This window comes from Anopheles funestus, chromosome X (assembly GCF_943734845.2).
Source record: "Anopheles funestus chromosome X, idAnoFuneDA-416_04, whole genome shotgun sequence".
Taxonomy (NCBI): Eukaryota; Metazoa; Arthropoda; class Insecta; order Diptera; family Culicidae; genus Anopheles; species Anopheles funestus.
The window spans coordinates 12,194,324-12,216,334 of NC_064597.1; the positions used below are offsets into that span (position 1 = coordinate 12,194,324).

Genomic DNA, 22,011 nt, shown 5'->3' on the forward strand with positions numbered 1-22,011 from the left:
CAAGAATACAACTTAAGTCCAATTGGCCGAGACTTGAAACAAACGCAGTCTTATACAAGAAGTAGTAAGAGGATGTTGTTTTTTTTATTCATATTGACTAGTGATGTGTGAATGAATGGGTGAAGTAAATCTTTCTTATGAGTGAGTTAATTCAAATTTCTACAAAGAGTTTTTATAATTTCTTTGCAATATAACTCACTCAAAGAAATTTCAATAATGAATATTATTTAAAAAATGCGAAATTTCACTTATGATACAGTCATTTGAATCTCAAAAGTGTTATTTGATTCTCAAAATGACTCTTTGCTGCAACCTTTGACTCACTCATAAACGATTCATATCACTCTTGAAAGAGTAATTTAATTCATTATTCAATATTTATATCCAACGTTTCTTTCAGGTGATGTGCAATCTTATTATGGTGATGACGAATTTAGATAGGATGGTCTCCCCACCCGCGCCCGGTCAACAATTTCGTACTTAAGAATAAGTATTCAAAGAGTCAGTCATAGATTCATTTATGTGAGTCACTCACTCAGAGTTAACTGAGCTTTACTCAAATTATCCATCTCTATTATTGACGCACGAAACTGTTAGATACGAACACAAGGCGTCCCAGCACGGTTGCTAAAAGGAATTCGCCCTTAGCTGGCGACTATTTCTTTGGTGGCTTCGGTAAGCCACTGGAAGGCATCTGGGTCGTCCTGCTGTAACAGCAGCGGTCCGACCTCGTCCATTACCCGCTGATGATACGCATTGAGCTGTGCGATTTCGGTCGCAGACAGTAGCGTCAGATCGATCAGCCGCTGTTGGATCGGTACGAGCGTGTTCGTGTAGAAGGTAAGCGCACCGCGACCGTTAAAATCGTACGGTACGGTTGCTTTCACCACCTGCACAATGTCCTCGATGCGTACACCGAACTGGCCGGGCTGGTAGTACCCAGGCTCGTTGGACGAGAACATGTTTTCCACCACGCCCTGATTGCTCGGTGACGCACTGTTCGAGACGAACGACGGTGGATACTCGTGCACGCCAAGAAACGAACCAATACCGTGGCCGGTACCGTGACCATAGTCAAGCCCGACATCCCACAGTGCTTTGCGGGCGAGCACATCGAACACGGTACCGGATGCACGCACCGGGAAGACGGCCGACCCGAGGCTGAGGAAACCCTTCAGCACGCGGGTGAAACATTCGCGCTGGAAGTCGCTCGGTTCGCCAAGATGTACCGAACGCGTTACGTCCGTCGTGCCGTCAAGATACTGACCGCCGGAATCGATCAGATAGATACCGTCCCGCGTGATCGGCAGATCCGTCTCCTCGTTCGGGCTGTAATGCACTATTGCACCGTTCGGTCCGAACGCACTGATCGCGGTAAAGCTAAGATCGACAAACATGTCCTGCTCGCTGCGAAACTCGCGCAGTTTCGCCGCACCGGAAAGCTCCGTCACGTTACCACCGTCCACCGTTTGTTCCAGCCAATTGAGATAGCGTACTACCGCCGCACCATCCCGTACGTGTGCCCGCCGCATACCGATCGCTTCAACTTCATTCTTTACCGCCTTCAGCTTCGCCAGCACACTGTACAGCTGTATGCGCTGATCGCTCGGGATGGCCGCATACAGTGCCTGGCTGCAGGCAGTGGACACTATCAGCCTGTTACCGCCCCGCACATACTCTTCGATCCCTGCCAAAATGTCACGATAATCTCGCACATCCACCACGATGCCTTCCGCCTGAAAGTGGGCCCGTATCGTGTCATTTATGCGATCCGGATTGGTGAACAGATGCAGATTGCCGTGAGATACGATCGCGTACGCAAAAAATACGGGATTGTAACGTATGTCCGATCCACGCAGATTTAACAACCCTGCCAGAGAAAAGGAGGATTGGAGATGAGACAGATAGAAGTTGTAAATATTTATATGTCACCGTGGAGAGTCGAGTAGCAAAAAGAGTAAATGAGTGAGTTGAAACGAAATGTTATATTGGGATATATTTTCCATTTAGGCAGGATAGATAGTTAGTTAGGTGAAGTGATAAGCATATTAATGTAGCTGGTTGGGATATTCCTCAAATATTTCATTTCTACTCATGTGTATCTAATCTAGGGGTGGCCCGGTGGTGTATGTGATAAACGGCGCCGGTCTACACGACAGGACCGGGTTCAAATCCCATCCGGACCGTCCCCCCGTAGCAAGGACTAACTATCTGGCTACGTGGTAAAATAAGTCTAGTGAGCCAGAAATGGCCGGCATGACCTCAAAGGTCGTTACACCAAGAAGAAGAAGAAGAAGAAGAAGTGTATCTAACATTTCATTTCAACTCACTCACTCACTCTTTATGCTACTCGACTCACCATGGCAATATGTGAGTCACTCATGAGTGAGTGAAATAACGAAACCATTACTTGTACATTTGTGCACGTTGTATATGACTCCGAAATGAGTCGTTCAACGAGTTGGCTCCGTATAACGACTCATTCGCATTGAGTTGATTCACTCAAAAAGAGTTGTTATTCTCATGCTTAGGACGAATACTTACATGCGATCTCATCCAGCGCACTGACAACGATCGCGTTCGCACTGTTCTCCTGCAGGATGACGCGCAGTGCCTGCACCTTCTCGGATGCACGCTGTCCGGTGTAGGTGAGGGCAAGCGGGCGCAAATCTTCTGACGTTTGTGGTGGTCGGTTGTTCCACACAATATCGACCAGATTGCGCTCGAGCGTGATCAACCGATAGCCGTGCTGGGCAAGTACCGCACCCAACCGTTCGTATTCGGTCGATGCGATCAGGAACGGATCGGTCCCAACCTGGGCACCGGGCGACAGATTGCTCAGCAGCCACTCGTCACGTGTCGGTACACCGGTTAGGCCTTCCTTCATCAGCGTCCAGTACGTCGGGTCGATTTCGTTCTCCGCCTGAAGATGGTAGCGTGAATCGGTCCAGAAGGCGGCCTTGCTAAGCGTTATAATAGCGGTACCGGCCGAGCCGGTAAAGTTGGTCACGTACTGATACCGGCGGTCATGCAGCGAGATGTACTCACTCTAAAACGGACACCACCATTGCGAAACAAAAACCGTGAGTGTGTTTGGAATAGCGTTTACCAGCATCGCGTACGTACATTGTGTGCATCGACCGATGGTATGATATATGCCTCGATCGAGTAGTCCTGCATCAGACTCCGTATCTCGGTCAGTATCACATCCATCGACTTCGGTGTCGTATCCTCCATCAGGTCGTCATCTTTGTTCAGTGCCCTAATGGGTACCCGTTACGGGATGGGTGAAGAATTAGCATCAATCACAGATAATCAATCCCCACCATGAGTGTACTATGCCATCCTCAAGGGCTTAATCTTGCCCCGAGTGGCATTCTTCTTGCCTAGTCCGGGAAGCCCTTCTCCCCGACAACTCCCCCACAACCCCCGCTCCAAGTTGTGCGATGGGACGGGCCCTAAGTGAGGGCAATAAAGTGACAGCAATTTAAGCAGATAAGTACGCTGAAAACAATACCAATCTAACGTCATACACCGTGAGATATGTGTAGGGAGCGAAAGATTGGCTTCCTGGGCGTGTAACGTTTTTGAATACTGTTGCTAATCTGCCGATAGTCACGGTATCACGGTTCGTACCGTTTTCTTATCTCACTGCAATGAAGCAGCCTCTTCGAAAAATGCTCGATCGATGGGCATTGAAAGCAAACAAACCAACAATGCTGGGAGATAAATTCTAGCACTAACGAATGCTCTAATGTTCCTCCCCCCAACAAAAAAAACAGCAAAAATCTTACTGATGTCTCCAAAAATTCGGAACATCACAAACAAACTGCTCACCTGCCGAGTGCTACACCACCGCCAACGACCAGTACGAGCAGGGCCGATATACCGACCAGGTAGCGTTTCGTATGCTTCATGGTGCGCCACCTTTGCTCCTGCCGGTTGATCGTACGGGTTGAAGATGTTTCACCGTTGTCCGCTATTTTGAGACCGGATTCTGGTTGTTAAACCAATATTTTTTACGCACAATGGTCACGTACACGCCGTGTGTGTTCACTTTCACTTCCACAAAACACTGTGCCCCGAATGCAGCAAAAACCCACCAACGGTGGTCCGCGCGTTTGTACTCGGACTGCGTGCGAAACTCAACTACTTATCGAATCCGAACCAGCGCTCGGGTGTCCCGTCAGTCTTTCCGACCGGTCCGGTCGGCCCCCGATCGTAATTGTGAGTGACGGTCCGCACTGCTAATGGAGGTCAGTTTGTGTGTGAGTGTGTGTGTGTGGGTACTTTTTTGTGTTTGATTTTATTATGCCCGTCGATAGCGAGTGACCAGCGGCAAAAGCTCGTGGTCGTAAAGTATGTGGAGTTTGTAATCCTGTCCTGTAGGTGTAGGTGGTGATGGAAGCGCGAATATGCTACGCGGACTTTGTAACCTTGACGCTTGGACCTCTGAGCCTGGGGTAGTAGGGTTCCTTCACCCTACACACACACACACACCGTGGTATCGTTAGCATCGATTATGTGCCACACACGAACCGTCCAGGCAAGACTTGCTCCAGCTCAAGACACAAGCCACCGGTTTGTCTTAGTAGGTCAGGAAGAGGACGAAAAACAAGGAACCCACACCACGTGGAAGGCGTATGTTTTCAGGCACGCAAACCGGCTAATGTGCCGGAGATAGGGGCGAGGTGGGCATACGAAAATAGGCTAGGGTCAGCTAGTCTTTTGGGTCAAAACGGACGACCTGACGGGTGTCACACACTACCAGTAACACAAGTGTTGTTGATTGGGTATGTATGCTAATGAACACACGCGAAAGACCTTAACACCGCCGACAATCGACGAAATGGCGTAGTAAAAGTAGCCCAAGAAAGAGAGAAATGTACTTAAAAAACGTACCACACCAACATCAAGCCGATAAGTCGATAATGGGATTTGTGAGTTTTTTGGCTAATGGGTTGTTAAATAGTTCCGAAATGAAACAGTCGGCAATCTTCGTTCAGACGCTTCAATGTTGCGGAAGTATTTTTGGAAGCTGCAGCGAAACTGTCACGACTTACGGAACGAATCGATCATCACCGATTTTTTGTTTGTTTTCCCGCCCAGGATACAAAGTGCTCAGTTCAGAGAAAGAAACATCACCACCAATTTCACCTTGACATCTCGTGCCAAGCAAACATTTTGCGTCTATGTAGCATAATGAGGAATAGGTCAAACTTTGAAGGTCTACCCAGAACGAAGACGGAGTTGATTGGCAAAGAAAATACTACAACGTCACGATACGATACGTCGTCCATTGTCGCAGGTAACCTGTCGTATCGGTGCCGGGTTATTCTTGGCTAGGAGAATACTGATTTCTATGCCACCTAATTCTCAACCGCACACGTGTGGCACTGTTTCCGGTACCGTTCGGGCGAAAGCATCGTAAATCACAAGCCCTTCCGGTTGATGTGGGAGAGAGCTTTCAACCATATTTTGGCCTGGAATACGGTGTGTTCTTTCGCCTTTCATAAACAGATGATGGATGGGACCGGGGTTTTACGCTGATGTACTTTATAGGTGTGCCATCTTTAGTAAAGTATTAAATTCCTCTTTTTAACTATATGTCACTAAATAGTTTCAACAAGTTTGAAAATGTAATTCTTCATTAAATAAGTCCTTTTCTATTTCGATGTATCTACCATTGGATAGATATCTGCAGCGGTGTTAGAAACTTAAGCATGAAAGAAACAAGTATCCGAACAAGCATTACTAAGAGATCTTGATCATACGGCAAATGGTTTGTATAAAACTTTGTATTAATACCTCGAAAATTTAAGAATCTCCAATGACCTGGTAATATTGATAGGACGTGTTCTGAGGATGTTTAGAGATGATTTAGCCTCTTCTTCTTAACGGCATGAATCTGCTCTATCGTCTTAAAATGGTGTCCTCGGAGCGGTCTTTTCAACTAGCTGAAAGGTTTTTCGAGAAATGGCCTCACTCTGAGATGGCGCATTATCCAGGAGTTGTCTTTGTACGACTTTGGCCTCTTTAGCTCAGATTGTATATATCTGCGGACACAGAGTCCCGTGTGACCGCTTAGTCCGCTTACCGTGATCCGTGGGAAGAAATCCATAACTTTGGTGACTTTGGTGTGATCTTGGGAGTTACTATCATCAGCATCATTGTGCCGTTCACTCCCATCCGATCGGATCTCCTATCCTATGCTTCACTTCTGCGACAGGTTTAGCTCCACTTGCTCCAGTCAACGAGCTCTCTGGGCTAGCACCTTCTGGATAGGTCACGAGTCCAGCGAGTCGTGGTTCATATTTCCTTCTCTATACGCTCTGTTCACAAACACCTGCAAAGATAGCACATGGCATTCGCCGCTCAAAAATGACAAGAGCGTTGGTGTCCATCGCAAATAATGTCCAAGATTCATGACCATAGAGGACTACCGAGACTAGCTACCGAGGTATATAGACTTTGATAAGCATAGACGTAAGTGTTTAGTCAAAAATCCTTAAACTACCTGAAAGTCTGAAAGACATAGAAAACGACTTCTTTTTATAAAAAAAAAACATAGTGGGAAGAGAGTTATTAAAGCCTTGAAGATAGCGAACTTTGGAGTTAATTTCTAAAGGCAATAAACTTCTTTTATTGCGGATGTAATAATCAACGAAACCTCAAGAAGTTTGTCTCTGTCATTTTTGACTTTCCAGGATGTTATTTCCTCGTAATTGGAGAGGTCTTAAAACGCATTTCATTGAAGTCATTGAAAGCTAACAATCCCAACCGTTCCAATAAAGTTAATGTACGTCTATTTAATATCCTCACGAGCCATAAAAACTTCCCCATCTATAACGGGTGGAATGATGGATTGGGATGAAGATCCGTAGATGGAATCATAACTAAAAACCAATTCTCAACTCAAATTACGGCACGACCCATAGCGATGCTTTATTCATGCGCCCATGAATCAATGCTTTTGTATGCGAAATGGTCAGAAACAACACGATTGTTAATTCGAAATTTATTACCACCCACATCAGTACGTGTTTATCGTGAAGCGCTTCCTGTACTATTTTTATGCGCATGAAAGATGAACCGTAAATAATGTACATTAAAGAAAGGAAAAAACAACCCAACAGCATAAGTTGCACCGACAGCTCTAAATAAACAATTGAGCAAAAGGGTGGGATGCAGATTCAAGCATAAACAACATATTAATGGCATGGGTTCGTCGCATCCACGGAACAGCGCGTGGGCTCACAGATTCCTTGCATGTCTCCCCAATTTCCCAACCCCGAAAACGTGTGCCAAAGCTTTTCCCTGCCAATCGGCCAACAAATTGGTACGAAGTCAATAAATTCTCCGCATCGAATGCAATCACCGTGCGGCTTTGCATGAAGTCAATTTAAATACACCCGATACGATACTCTCGATTGTATTTGCAACACGCTGACCACTCCTGGCCCTTATTTAATTGCAATGATTTTTGGCCGCGCCTGGTCCTGCTGCTTCGTTTGCTAACACATTCGGTTGTAATGTATTAAAGATTGAAACATATTTTTGTGCTTCGATTATTTACGCAGCGGGAAGGGGTTCGTAGCGGGTTTGTTGCGAATGGGTTAATGAAATTGCATATCATCCTGGTTAGGTTGTTGACTTTTTGGGTGCAATCAAATAGATGACATACACTCTTCTCCCTTCCTATACTACCCATGCTCTCTTCTTTTGCGCTGTTTGACCAATGGGAATAGAAAAGAGAATTTATTCTCGAAAATGGAAAAATGATTTTTCTAGTACGGTTTTGATCATATTTCAATCTCTGTTGAATCACCTTCATTGAATTGAATTTCCGAAGGCAGGTTCCCGTACATGATAGTGATGGGCGGGTCGTCCCGAACCTAACGGGTCGGAGCCATCCATAAGCGACCTGATCCGGTTCGGGTCGAACAGGAGATACAAGTAGGTAGTGATGGGTAAATCCGACAAAAAAACGGAATCGCTTCCGAATGACTCCATAAATTTTGGAAGCGGCTCCGGAAGGTAGGTGCAGTACTCCGAATTCGGAACCCTCCGCAACCGCCCGGAACCGTCCGGAGCCGTCCGGAGCCGCCTATTTGGCAGCCGGAGCCGTCGGAATCGTCGGAGCCGTCCGGAATCGTCCGGAGCCGCCTAGTCGGCAGCCGGAGCCGTCGGAATCGTCGGAGCCGTCCGGAGCCGTCGGAGCCGCTAGTTGGCAATGATATAACCTAGATTATTGCACTATCAGCAAATTTTATAGAATCTGGTAAAAATAAAAAAAATAAAGCAATCTTTATTTAAAAAAAAATAAAAAAATAAAGCGCTAGCAATAACTAGCGGCTCCGGACGGTTCCGGACGGCTCCGACGATTCCGTCGATTCCCACGGCTCCGGCTGCCGACTGGGCGGCTCCGGACGGCTCCGGACGGCTCCGGGCGTAATCGTGGTTTTAACCTAGCCGGAATCGGAGCCGGAGTTGCTATGCTCGGAAGCGGTTCGGAGCCGTGGGTGCGATTCCGAGAACCCATCACTACAAGTAGGTCGAGTAGGTCCAGTACCATAACCGACCCATGGGGGGAGCGAGTTCGGAGCGGACTCGGGTCGAAGTAGGTTCAGTAGGTCCAATAGGTGCAAGCTACCGTAAACGACTCCGAGCCGTGGATACAGCGAGTACGGGTAGGACTCGGGTCGAAGTAGGTTCAGTAGGTCCAGTAGGTGCAAACTACGATAAGCGACTCCGACCCGTGGGGTAGGGATTTCGGGGGCAGGGAACTCTCTCTCTCTCTCTCTCTCTATCTCTTTCTCTCTCTCTCTCTTTCTATCTCTTTCTCTCAATTTGTGTGTGTGTCTCTCTCTCTTTCTCTCTCTCTCTTTCTCTCTCTCTATCTCTCTCTCTCTCTCTCTTATTGGCTTCAACGACCTCTAAGGTCATGCCGACCATTTCTGGCTTACTAGACTTATTTTAGCACGTAGCCTGATAGTCAGTCCTTGCTACGGGCGCACGGTCCGGATGGGATTTGAACCCGGTCCTGTCGTGTAGACCGGCGCCGTTTATCACATACACCACCGGGTCGGAGCTACTGAACCTACTTATATTTACGACCCCCGACTCCGAGTCAAGCCATTAAACGAATCGTATGACCCATCACTAGTACATGATCACTATTTTTTTTTTCGCCAAGAGTTAAGCTTCATTACTTTCTGTTTGCTATAGTGTTCCGTTAGATAGCAGCAATGAAAATGAGCGAACATTAAAATATATCTTCCCAATTTTTTTGTGCTTTATGTTGATTGCTACGAATCGAAAGATAAAAGGAAATATTAATCATAAATCATCATATGCATAGGATATGTTCCGCGCAAAAGAACTAACGGTAGAAAAAAGAAAATCATCAATGTGGTCACAACGAATCTGTTCCCGGTGACCATTCCAGATCTCGTTCCCTCCCTTCATCTTTCCCAACGTAGAAGCGTTATTATTAGCCTCTGCCGAATATCCTCTCTCTATCGTCCCATTCCCTTCCACGCTGCCGTCCTGCTCACACCGTACGGTTACTATGTGCGTTCGTACGGCATCAATTATTATGTTCATGATTTTTTGATTTGCTTCTCATGTTTCCGTTCCGTTGCTAGCATCCGGACGCAATAAAAACACATCGCGTATCGCGCATCGGAGAGATCCTGGCGAAGCGTACGTAATCGATGTCGCAGCAGCTGGACAGCATCACTGGAGAGGCAGAGTCAAAAATAAAAATAAACCTCTATTTCTTATTCAACAAAAAAAAAGAAATACACAAACTCGTTTGATAATCTTTCTTTGATATTTTCCATGTTACTAATTATTTGTCAGCTTCAAACTATTATAGGCGAGAAAAAAATGTTACGCTGTACGTTGAACGTTAAAGAGCGAATATATCATTATTGTCCTCCTTTCTGCTTTGCTTTCAACGTGGTTGGTGGGATTCACCCGATCGGGGTAGCTCACCCCGAAACCTGTTCAATGAAGTTGCTGCAAAATTAATATTGGCTCATCGGTTTTAATTTACACGAATGTTTCGCATACGAACGAGAACGATAATTAATATCGGTAAGGTAAAAAGCTTCAGAGAAACAAACGTAATTGAGTCGCTTTTTCGTTTTTCATTTCGGAAAATTTCCATGAGTGAAATTACAACACAGCAGCTATCGTACGTTTCCCTTTTGTATTTGTTTTTACCTTGTTTTTTTTTTTATCTTCTGATGAAACCCTTTCATGTTTTGCAGCTTTGTGTGTTGTTTTCCTTTTTATTTCTACCTAAAATTATTTGTAACTACCTTGCAATGAAATGAAATGATTTTCCCCCCCTTTTTGAAGTCATCTTAAATGTCATACAAACAGGGGTTAAAAGGTGAACACAAAGATGCGATGGAAAATCATCGATCTTGCTCTAGCTAGGGCATTAAATATTTAGGAGCTTCATGGAGCTACACAGCCATGGTGTTATGAAAGTACAGCAAAAATCATACATCTTGTAATGTCATGCAATATCCATTCCACATCACCTCCATCGTACGATGTTGCATTGAATCATTAGGAAATTTTAATGAATTTCAAAAGAGGTTATAAGGCCAATGAAATTTTGTTTACAATTGGAGGGTGACTGGTAAGGGGATCATTCAACTATTACGCAAACGATGCGTTACGTACGTTACGATTTGTTACACATCGGAGGACGGGGTTCAAGTTAGTGATACGTATCAAAAAATAAGATGCTTCTAAAATTCTGAATTTTTAATGCATGTGTGAAAAATACTCACATGATCACATGATCAATACTGGATGAAAAGTGAAATATTGAAGAACCTCCAGAAACGATTCTTCAACATCAAGAGAATATTTTTCTAAGCAGATGAGCGCGAGATGGACATAATTTGAGCTCGCAGCAACCGATAACAGCCTACAATTCGGCGTTTTCTCCAGCTTTTCATGTCGACCGCGAGGAATAGTGGAGGAGAGTAGAACATCTACAAGAATGTGGGCTGTAGGAATGATTTCAGGTGATCCAGTTGTGAAATGAATGCCTCGTGGCGCTTGACAGCTTGCACGATGTTGCGCTCCAGACAGGATCTTGCTTCCAGTGAATAGTTGACGATACGCCTCCACAATATCTACAAGTTCGTCGTAAGTCCCTTCATGATAGAGTTCATGCCCGTTATTCCCATATAGCCAAATTATCTTAAGCAGCTAATTTGAGCACGCTAAAGATCGCTTCTCTAATACGACTTTTGCAGTAGATAAACAGCTTCAAAGTTCGTCGTACTTTTAACCGACCCTTAAGCAGCCTGGACGACAAAATGTTAAAGAAAGTGTTTATGCAAGTTAAATTTTCAAGCAAGTTTTTAATGTTATTATTATTTATATTATTATATTATAAAAAACTAAATGAAATGTGAAAAAATGACTCATTTCTGCTTGGAGTTGCATTTGTACATCCTCCAGACATCAGTCACAATCACAATATTTTCTTTGGATGTCGAAAGATGCCGTTTACCATCGTTGAAACTGTGGACGCTTGAGGGCATAAGGAACTGTTAGCAGTTAGCAATCAAGCCAAATCTTATCATTTGAGGTAAAATAAACGACACAAGGAACGTTTACATGAACGCACAGAAGACGACAACAGTTTCATTTGATCGCGTTTACGTTAAATTTCCACCGATTTTTTACACTTTGGGAATACATTGTATTATTAAATTCCACTTTTCGGAGCAAATGCCGTCGTTTTGCGATGCCGACATTTGACAGATTAGCGATGCGATTGTAAACAAAATGCCATCGAGTACCGTGTGCTTCTTGTTGAGCCTTGTAGTTCCATTGCGAACCACTAACCGACCAATAAGAAGCCCCATAGTTCCATCGAGTACCGTGTGCTTATTGATGGACCTTATAGTTCCATAACGAACCATTAACCGACCAGTAACAAGCTCCATAGTTCCATCGAGTACGGTGTGCAGTTTAAACGGCCCCAAGGTTCGGGCAAGGTTCGTTTTTTCGTTAAGCAGCCTGCAAGCAGCGTTATGGTTTCATTTTTATTAATGTGGCTACTTGGGTTGATACGTTGTACGTGGCAATCCGTTCTGTCGTCAGTGTAGGTAGGAATACTGCACTGATATGGGTATGGATCCGAAGCCTCTGGAGGGATAATATAAGCACTCCATACACTACTCCGACTCAATACGTCCACGTCGTATAGAACGGTAACATACATATCTCCATATCTCCATATCTCCAAATATCTGAGCTTGGGTATGCGGGGAAACCCAACTCCTTGAGAAGATGGGGTATATGGCTAAATAGAGCCGAGGGGGAGAGCTAGCATCTGTTCTCTATGTCAGGAGCGGCTGGATGTCCCTTCTGTCCTGGTATCCTACGGAACTTTAAACAGCTAGGATGCGTAGGCCCTCCAACGAGACGGAGGTTTTGGGGGAGTTTTGGGGGAAACGTATAGTTACCAAAGCATTTAAAAAAACAAGAAAAACGCGGCAATCCATCTTGACTCCAAGGCAAACGAAATCACATGTAACACTATCTCCATAGGCCATCCAAGTTCCACCAGATTAAACGGTATCTCGTACAACTCTTGAAGATATGTACTGGAGAAGCAAAATTCCAATCGATCTGAAAATCCGATGTGTTAGAATATGATAGCGATGTTAACGATTTTCCGATAGGATACTCGGTGCGTTCCTGAGTTGGACTTCGTAACTCTCAGTCGTCTCTGTCGTCGAAGATATCCCTTGAATTCTTCGACGTTCGGCAAATACCAGCGTACTACAAACATTCGAACGAGCACCATGGTCAACGCACCGAGAGTGTTGCCGTAATGGAGCATCTTCTTGGAGGAACCTGATGAAATAATCCCACAAAAAAGCGATCCATCCACAAGGAATTCTGAAGCAGCTGAATATCTCAGGAGTATCTCGAAAGGGTGAAAAAAGTCTCGCTCAATGTATAGCCGCTCAAGTAAGCGCCTAAAACGTGGCAACAAACCTGTGATCTTCATCGTACGCAGCAAAACTACTGAGTGAAAAGATCGTTTAATCTCAAAACTGCACCAAGGATATTCTTCGTCGCGACCAAAAACGGATTTGTTGTGCTTTTGGGGTGACGACACTTCGAACTTACGGCAACGGGAACTCATTCCTGATGAAACTCAACTCATTGTCGACCACAAGGGTATCAGTGGTCACAAGCATCATTTCCAATGCAAACGGTCAGCGTTCTCATCTTTGCCCAGTCGAATCCAACGAGCAAGGTCGAGGAGGGGCCGGGGATGCGTCTTTTATATGCTTGGACCACTGAGAAGGCGCTGGGGATTGTTTTGGTCATTACAAATAAATGCAACTGTTAATATAACCCATATTCCTAAAGCTGGTATATTCCTAAAGCTTAAGGAAATAATGCAACAATTACCAGACAAACTGAGCTGTCGCTTATTTCGAGCTGTGAACAATCTTTAGCTCATTGCTCGTTGCTGCACCAACCTTACAACGGTTATGAATGAAGGAAGCTTTCCCGATTGTGCTTACGGAACCGAGCTCGTGTGTGATTCAGTATGAAAAAGACTATACAACGAAGTGCCCAAAGCACCCGAACGCCTGTAAGCCCGACCATAGGCCGAACCCGAACGGTGACAGAGGTTCGGATTCGGCTCCGACCTGGCCGATAGGGTTTGACAGTTCGCGGTGGCGGGAAATGACACCCAACGGTACCGTTTGCTGTGATGCTCGGACCATTTGGCAGTGTGTCGTGGGTAACGTTGGCGTACAGTTCGAACAGCTGGTTGTCTGGTCGGGTACGCGGTCGTGCACCTTCGAGCCGTTCGCACGCGATGCAAAACATTCGCTCTCGGATGCGGTGTTTACGGTGGTGTTTCCGTTGGTCCAGATCGGTGCAGTGCTGTTGCTACTGATGCGATACAAGTTGCTCTGTTGCTGTTTGACCGTTGGTTTTAGCAATTGTGCGACATATGTGCCACGTGTGGCGCACTGTCAACAAGTGGCCGTAAGCGTGTTTTCATAACGGTTTTAGGTGACTTTACACGGTGTGTGATACAAGGTGCAAGGCTGTGTTCTGCGTACTGTTCACCAATCCACAATCAAAAAATTCTAACTGAACATTTCTATCAACCACCAATGAAGCGGCAGCCATACCTTAGGGTAAGTTACTACACAGTATTGAAATTTTCAACTGAAAGAATTTACCACAAAGTGTCCTCTGTTGCACAAAGTGGAAAGCGTATTCATTTGAAACTAAAAAACAAAATTCTAAACATGACACTTCGCCTGACCTCAACCTCTAAGTGTGACTGTAGAACTCGTTTGTCACTGTCGACCTTACACATTCACCGAATCTGGTATGTGACCGTGCTACACTTGCGATTTGCGGCGAGCAGTCTATCGCAAGCTAAGTGTTCCGATACGCTTGTGCTGTAAGGAACTCAAGGGAATGGAGAAAAGAAAAATGAACGGAAAAAAAATAATTCCAGATGGGAAACTTTATCTTATCGCTTATTGGTTTCCTTCTTGCTCCCAAATCAACCGGTGACACACAACGGGAACTCGGCTCCAGGGTAGAACCGGGTCAACTATGATGTCAGTCACCATATGTATCACTCCCTTGCCTGACATGGTGTTTGATGTTAAGAAAAAGACATACAAAAAAACAACAACAAAAGCACGGGAAGAAATCATTGAAGAACTTTCCATCACCAAACCGCTGCAATGTTTCCGTCTAGAAGGTGGTTGCTGGCCTAGGAAGCTCGGAAGTTAACGTACAAAAAAAAAACCCACACCGTAAGGACAACTATGTCAATATCGGTAGTCATCTGTGCAAGCAAATAGTGGCTCAGAATGATCCTTTTGTCGTAGTAAGCACGGTCGTTTGCTCGCATTGCTGACCGCAACGCAGCAAAGTGGAACGAAAACCACCAAACATTGGATAAGACTGTCGGTATCGTTCAATAGTACACAACATCTCCCAGCAGAAATAAAGGGGGAAGGAGGGGGAGTTGGGGGTAGGGGGGAGGAAAGAAAAATTGAATTTCCAATGCAAAATGGTTCAATGAATGGCAAACACAATTTAAACACAATAAAAAGTCACTAGCAAGGGTCCACCGGTAACAGTTGACCTCAAGTTACAGCGGTTCTCAGATGATATTAAAACGTCATCCACATTTATTGTAATGGCTACATATATGTAGCCATATTATTGACATTTGTAGCGAATGAAATTGTAAAGAAGTTTTGAAAAGTTTTTTTTTAAACAAGAAAGTACAACTCGTATGTATAAACACGGATTTGGGATTAAGAGATGGAAACGGATTCTTTACAAATAATTTTCCGCGTAATTTCACGAAATGAAAATAATTCATGTCACGTCTTTAAAATGTCATCTAGCTTTGTTTACCTTTTCATATGGAACCTTTACAATAAATATGACTGACATTACGATATTACTTGAGAAACGCTGTATTGGTTACGGTTCGCGTGCTGTTCGCTCGCTAAGAAGGAAACGGGTTGATCTCTTCAGCTTCCGGGTTCGGTATGTTTTCCGGATCGTACTATCATCCTGCTGGAGGTTACAAAACTTTTCGCGAAACAGACCAATTAATGTGCTATTTTGACAGGAACAATCGCAAGAAAGCGCAAGAAAGAGAGGGGCAAAGGAACCGAAACAGCGCAACCGTTCTGCTTTTGGCTTTTTCTTTTGCTTCGAAAAGTACCTTAAGAAACTGTGCCAAGCGTGGCCTCGAGAGCTTCAAAACCGATAGCTATTGATGGGTTTCCGTATTTCAAAAAAAGCTTCACTCTGCTTCAATAAACTTTCCGTTTTATTTTACTTTGCCACCACAAAGTTTTTCAACTACAATTGATCGTTCTTTTTAAAACTGGGTGGTTTTTTTCTTGCTTGCCTCTACAAGGTTAAAATAGTTTACTGTGCAAGAAGCTGTAACTGAAACCTTTCCGATATTTAAAAAAAACGAGAAGAAGAAAAAAATAAATGCTCTTCTCAAGAGCGAGCGGAAAAACCATTGCCCTTAAACAAAACATATTAAAGCAAAGTCAAATGATTAGTGATTTGCTACATCTATAGCATAGGGTTTCCGAAAAAGGAAAGTGTGATAAAATGAACCAAAAATCCCGAAAACAGGATGTGATGCAGGAGGGAAAAAAAAAGATCCGATAATAACAAACTGAGAAAAAAAGGTCACTACTAATGGAAGAAAAAAAAAGAAAATGGAGAAATTAAGAAATGATATGGTTCTTTTTTTTCTGTGCCAAGGGCAATGAAAGGGATCCCGGAGGAATATCATTATACCGAGAACTTGACATTTACGAAGCGTAACGCGGGTTGCCGCTCGTCAGGCGTATCCATTTTCTTACAGCCTTCTTCCCCTTTCGATGGTCTGATGATCGGACAAACGGACCGTAATTTTTCCCCTTGAAGGTGGTCCCGAATCGTTCCCCTGTAGGTGTGGGTACATGTATCAGTGGTTTTTACGGCATCGCCCAACAAAACGTGTACCACGAAGCATGACAAAATTGAAATGTCTCCCAATCGTTTGGTACGGTAACATAGCCTGTTTTTTTATTTGGAGCCACAACGAAAGAAATGGTCGATGCGCCCCCATCGTTCAATCTCGATTGTATTATCGGATGATCGATCTCGCATCGCACCGTCCTCATTGCCCGGCGGGCTGAAACGTGCAGGATGAGCATGCCAATAAAGTAGCCAGACTGGTGTCGGGTGTTCGGGAGAATGGGAGAATGGTTCGCCCGTCACTAATCGGGGGGAACCAAGCAACAACATCGAACCCACCCCGGAAAAAGAACACCCCCTCGAGGGTACCCCACGACGAATCCAGGCACTAAACATGGTCGAGGTCACACGCGCGCGCGCCCACATCAACACAGCCATTATTTTCGAGAGAAAGAAGCACAACAAAAAAAACCTTCCCCAAGACGTTCGGACGAGAAGGTGATGATTTTTATTGTTATGATGATGCTGCTTATACTGGGGCAGTGGAAAGCGCAATGTGGGGGAAAAGCTGTCCCTGACCGTACCACGGTACGTGGCCGATTTTGTTATTGTCGTTCGATTGCCTACGTCCTTCAGACTTCGCACCACAATACTACGCCTCTGGGCTGCTAATGGGTAAAAGGGAATTGCCTTCTTATACTGCTTGCTGCACAACAACTTTGTTGCAGCGTAAGAGAACACGACACAGTGCATTCGTGGGTGTTGAGATTGAAAAACCTGAAATCAATTTCATAAATGGTTCATTTTAGGGTGCTTTCAAGCACATTTTTCGCTCATTGTTTTTTTTCTTTAAATATTTTTGATTGATTTGTTATTTTTAAAAATATAATTCCATTAAAAACTTCTGTAAAGCAATAATTTAAAAAGAAATAATTTAATGGAGACGCCCAGTACTTCAACAAAACCTTCAAATGGAGACGCCTGGTGTTTTATATTTAATTTTAAATTTTTCAATAAATCGTTTTCTTCTCTTTTTCACTCGTGATAATTTTATCAAATTTAAACCCCACTTTCCTTCGATATGCCTTCCTTACCAAAGCGATAAAACACTTTCCATGCAACAAGAAATAATTAAATAAATTCAGCAAAAAAACACATATTATCGATAATCCGCTTTCCCGTATCTGCGTGCTGAAATCGATTGCTTAATGCATATGCATTAAATTCTTCTGCGTAATTTATATCACGAAGAGCCACTACAGAACAAAGACCACATTTGCGTTTATAAAACCAACCACCGTTGTCGGACCCTTGGCAGGCAAATCATTCCTTTTTGCTATGCCCATTTCGCACGGGCAAGTATTTGCATTGGTGTTGGAAGAAATATGTTCTTTATTTAAAAACAAAAAAACACTCCAAACCTGCTTCACCCAAATCCTTCAGCTTACCGTGATTTTAACCTGCCCCTTTTTCATTTCTTCCATCTTCCACAGGATTGGAACGTGTCGACCGTACGCGACCCGGTGGGACCAGCCCGCCGTAAATAGTGAAGTAGGGAAGAAAAAAGCGGCCACAGCCCGAAAAGAATGCAAATTGAATAAAACGATATTCGACGGATAAAGGCGCGATGGATTCGCACCACGAATCTATGGTACGATGAGGATGGATGGGTATGGAAAGGGAGGCGTAAGGTGCAGGGTTTGAAGAAACAAAAGGCAAAATGGACCAAACAGCCGTACGAGCGAGCGTGATTCTAGTGAAGCCGGACTCAAGCATCAGGTGTATGGTAGCCATTTTAAAGTAGCGAAATACTGCTCCCCCCTCCCTCCTCTTCCCTCCTACACGGTGGGAAAAAAGGTACGGGGGAAAAAAAAGTCGAACACTCACATTCGCTTCCTGGAGGGTTGTTTTTTTGTTGTTGCTATTGCCCGAAACGGTAGTCCTTCGAACAGAAATCAAGCGCCTTCCGTATTGTGTCTATTTTTTCGTGCTGCGCTTTATCCACAGCCTCGACCCGGTCCGGTAGGGGTTTGAGTAAGGTTTTTGCTCAAGCAATAGCATTTGATACTTTCTTCTTTTTTCCACCTCGATGTGGGTTCATTGGGGTTTGATTTCAAACTCCGGAAAAAAGGTTGCGCGGTGGCGGTAGAGGAGGAATTTAACGGCAACGGTTGGTAAATGCTGTGCCCGATAACACCGAGGTACGAATCAACCACAACCCCCTCCCCGCAGCATTGCAATCGAAATCGATAACCAACTAATGACGTAGACAGGCCAGTTTTTGTGGGAAAAAAATCGAAAGTGCAAAAGAGACACTAAAAGGCTGAATGGTGAGTGAAGTACAAAAAAAACACAAAATCGGTGCGATAACAATCAAACGCCATCGAAAGTTAGACCACTACACCGCACCGAGCAGTTGCTGTATGGTTTCGCGAAAGCACGGCGTAAATCGCGTGTGATCGGGCGATTAGTTCACTCATCGCAGCTACGCAACGTAAAACACGCATTGACACACACACACTGCAACCGTGGCTGGGACGGTGTACCGCACCGATCGTGTGTGTGTGCAACGATAAGAGTGGCACTTCACGTTCGTGCTAAAGGTGATTAATACCGGTGACCTACCCAGGTCGAAACCTCCCTAACCCCCACCCCCAATCAACAGCAACACCAACGAGGGACGAAAAAGGAACAACCAAAAAACCAATACAAAACGCGCGTGACAACATGGGTGTCAATTCGTCGTCCCGACAGGATGCGAGCTTTCTGTCGGATGAAGACGGTAAGTACTAGAGACCCGGAACGCCGCTTCCGAACCGGACCAGCTAGGTGTACAATTTAACGAATGACAGATGCTGGTCACCTTTTCATTTTTTTTGTTTTTTTTGTAACTTCCATTCCTTAATCTGCTTGTTCTTGGGGAGGAGCGAGTTTTTTTTTGTATGAAAAAAAATAAATCCAAACACAACACAGTAAATACTCAGCCCCCCAAAAAAAAACCCGAGGTCGTCTGAAGTAATTACGCTAAGCGTATCATCTTTTTTCCTCTCACTTTTCTTTTCTCTTTCTGTAGCTTTTTTGTGTTCTTCCTTTGTTTTTGATTGCTGTTCGTAAAATCACTACGGCAGCGAAGCTTTAAGTGGACGGAGAACGTGCAAGAATGTCCTGAAATTCTTTCGGTTTTAGCACACTTACACCGGAGCGGCTACAGTCCGTACTGCTGTTGGTTGGGATAGTCTTGTTAATATGATGAAAGTGGATGTTTGAGAAAAAACATGTTGGGGCTTGCGGTTTTAAGTGCAGACTCTGTATTTCTAGCAAAGAAGAATGCGCCACCTTTACAAGCTGACGATTAGTAAGCAAATAATTTGTTTTATTTTATTATATAAAATTATAGAAAATAGTGTTGTGCTTAATGAATCTTCTGGAAAGAGTCATTCACATGAATCTTCAGGGAAAAGACATTCACATGAATCTTCAGTGAAGAGTCAGTCATATGAATCTTTAGTCAAAAGACATTCACATCAATCTTCAGTGAAGAGTCATTCATATGAATCTTCAGTGAAGAGTCTTTCTGTTGAATCTTCTGAAAAGAGTCAGTCATATGAATCTTCAGTGAAGAGTCTTCTTTAGTATGAATCTTCAGTGAAGAGTCAGTCATATGAATCTACAGTGAAGAGTTTTTCATGTGAATCTTCTGAAAAGAGTCAGTCATATGAATCTTCAGTGAAGAGTCAGTCATATGAATCTTCAGTGAAGAGTCTTTCATGTGATTCTTCTGAAGAGAGTCATTCATATGAATCTTCAGTGAAGGGGCATTGAAATTGAATCTTCAGTGAAGAGTCTTTCATGTGAATCTTATGAAAAGAGTCATTCATATGAATATTTAATGAAGATTCATTCATATAAATCTTCTGAAAAGAGTAATTCATATGAATCTTCAGTGAAGATTCAATTCATGATTCGGCTCCAAAAAGATTCATGGATCCTGGAACATTCATGTATCTTTAACATTCAGATTTAGAATCATTCATACAGTTGAAAGATTCATTCAGATTCATAAATTTGAATCAGATTAATCCAATACTAAACAAAACAAATAAAGCCTTTTTACGTGGAAAACCAAAAAAAATTGAAGCTTCTGATAATTGTGTTCTTCCATCAGCATTTTCTTTTTCAAGCTTAAAGACGCTTTTGGGATGTTAGCATTCCCCACATTCCCCCTCCTCCCACCCCCTTGAAAACTCCATTGCCTGGATGTGTCGAAAAACTCTCCCAAACGAGAAGGAAGGCACACACTCTCGACAGGGTCGATGACAAAGAGCTCACGTAAACTCTTCTAATTAATGGCTTCGCTCTGGCGAAAGCCTACTGGTACGATAGCTGGCGCCACAAATTGTGGGTGTTCCGATTTCCGCAAACGCGACACGTGCATTAGAAAAAGAAACCTTTTTTCTTCAAGGTCAAACCATATCCAAGTTAAAGGCCCAACAACATCGGCTTGGGATGAAGTCATGCAAGGAGCTAATAAAAAACCAAAGCAAACTGGCATCTTCGTACTGATGGTCGGGCCGTGCACGGAACCGTAAACATCAGCAAGCAATTATTTGTTTTGCCTGTCATTGCATCGCACACGAAACCCATCTCACAGTCAACTTGCTCGGGAAGGGTTCCTGATACCAAAACAGTGCATCAATACGATCTTTGCTATGGTTCGATATTTTTTTTTTTGGAAACCTTATATTGGTGAACGTTCCATGCCGGTCTGCCCGAATGGGGAAGTATTCGATCCGATTCGAGCAGATAAAGTCTTTTGCGAATAATAGCCCGCAGCCCTGGTTTTTGGGGCACATCTCACCGGTACAACGATCACCAGTAAAAAGTACGAAATGATTATGCTTTTAATGGTAATTAAATCCCATCTAGCGGAGTTGGAAGTGGCAGCAACCGGCAACCGGCGCGAGACGGATGTATTATTCGGTAATGAGCCATTTTAATGAAGCTCAGTCCGCATTTTCTCCCGAGGGTCAATAACGACGATTTTTCCGATACCTTCTGCAACGGTTTTCTTTCGTCGTTCCGTAATCATTTCCGCACCGTTGTATGGTGGGATGGGGGTGTGTTATTTTTAGTTCCGCACATTGACAGACAGAACCTTTGACATCTTGGGTAGAATAGGGAGAAAACGCAAGAAACAGAAAGCACACGACAAAACATTAAGACCCTTTCAAATCGAAACGAACCATAAAGGGTTTCGTTGATTTTCATTTTTAAAATCCATTTCGATAATCTCGAATAAAGTATTAAAATCTCTATGAAAATAAACTTTTGCTATAATATTTTTAAAATTAACTTTTGCTATAATGCTATAATAGGGGCTGCCTGGTGGTATATTTGATAAACAGCGCTAGTCTACACGGTAGGACTGGGGATTAAATCGCATCCGAACCGTTCCTCCGTAAAAATAATAATGCT

General features: G+C 43.9%; 2 protein-coding genes across 2 annotated transcripts in view; one reads left to right on the top strand and one right to left on the bottom strand.

Moving 5' to 3' along the window:
- Nucleotides 1–3: 3 nt before the first annotated feature.
- Nucleotides 4–4,804, bottom strand: LOC125769204 (xaa-Pro aminopeptidase ApepP-like). Its single transcript, XM_049437810.1, has 4 exons — nt 3,838–4,804; nt 3,127–3,262; nt 2,545–3,049; nt 4–1,870 (listed from the first exon to the last, which is right to left on the bottom strand). Exons 1-4 carry the CDS (start codon nt 3,915–3,917, stop codon nt 645–647), a joined length of 1,947 nt encoding a protein of 648 aa, XP_049293767.1. The 5' UTR covers nt 3,918–4,804; the 3' UTR covers nt 4–644.
- Nucleotides 4,805–13,801: 8,997 nt separating this feature from the next.
- Nucleotides 13,802–22,011, top strand: part of LOC125770806 (serine/threonine-protein kinase 32A) — a 59,305-nt gene continuing 51,095 nt past the window's right edge. The window contains exons 1-2 of the mRNA XM_049440837.1: nt 13,802–14,213; nt 18,030–19,318. Coding sequence (XP_049296794.1) covers nt 19,264–19,318 — 55 coding nt within the window. The 5' untranslated portion in view covers nt 13,802–14,213; nt 18,030–19,263. The remainder of the gene's footprint in view (nt 14,214–18,029; nt 19,319–22,011) is intronic.

Excerpts from the sequence above, each read along its gene's own strand:
- LOC125769204 (XM_049437810.1), bottom strand. The coding sequence starts at position 3,917 with ATGAAGCATACGAAACGCTACCTGGTCGGTATATCGGCCCTGCTCGTA. Across the intron at positions 3,050-3,126 it reads CATCGGTCGATGCACACAAT|AGTGAGTACATCTCGCTGCA; the intron begins GTACGTACGCGA and ends TGTCCGTTTTAG. Across the intron at positions 1,871-2,544 it reads TGCGCTGGATGAGATCGCAT|GGTTGTTAAATCTGCGTGGA; the intron begins GTAAGTATTCGT and ends TTTCTCTGGCAG.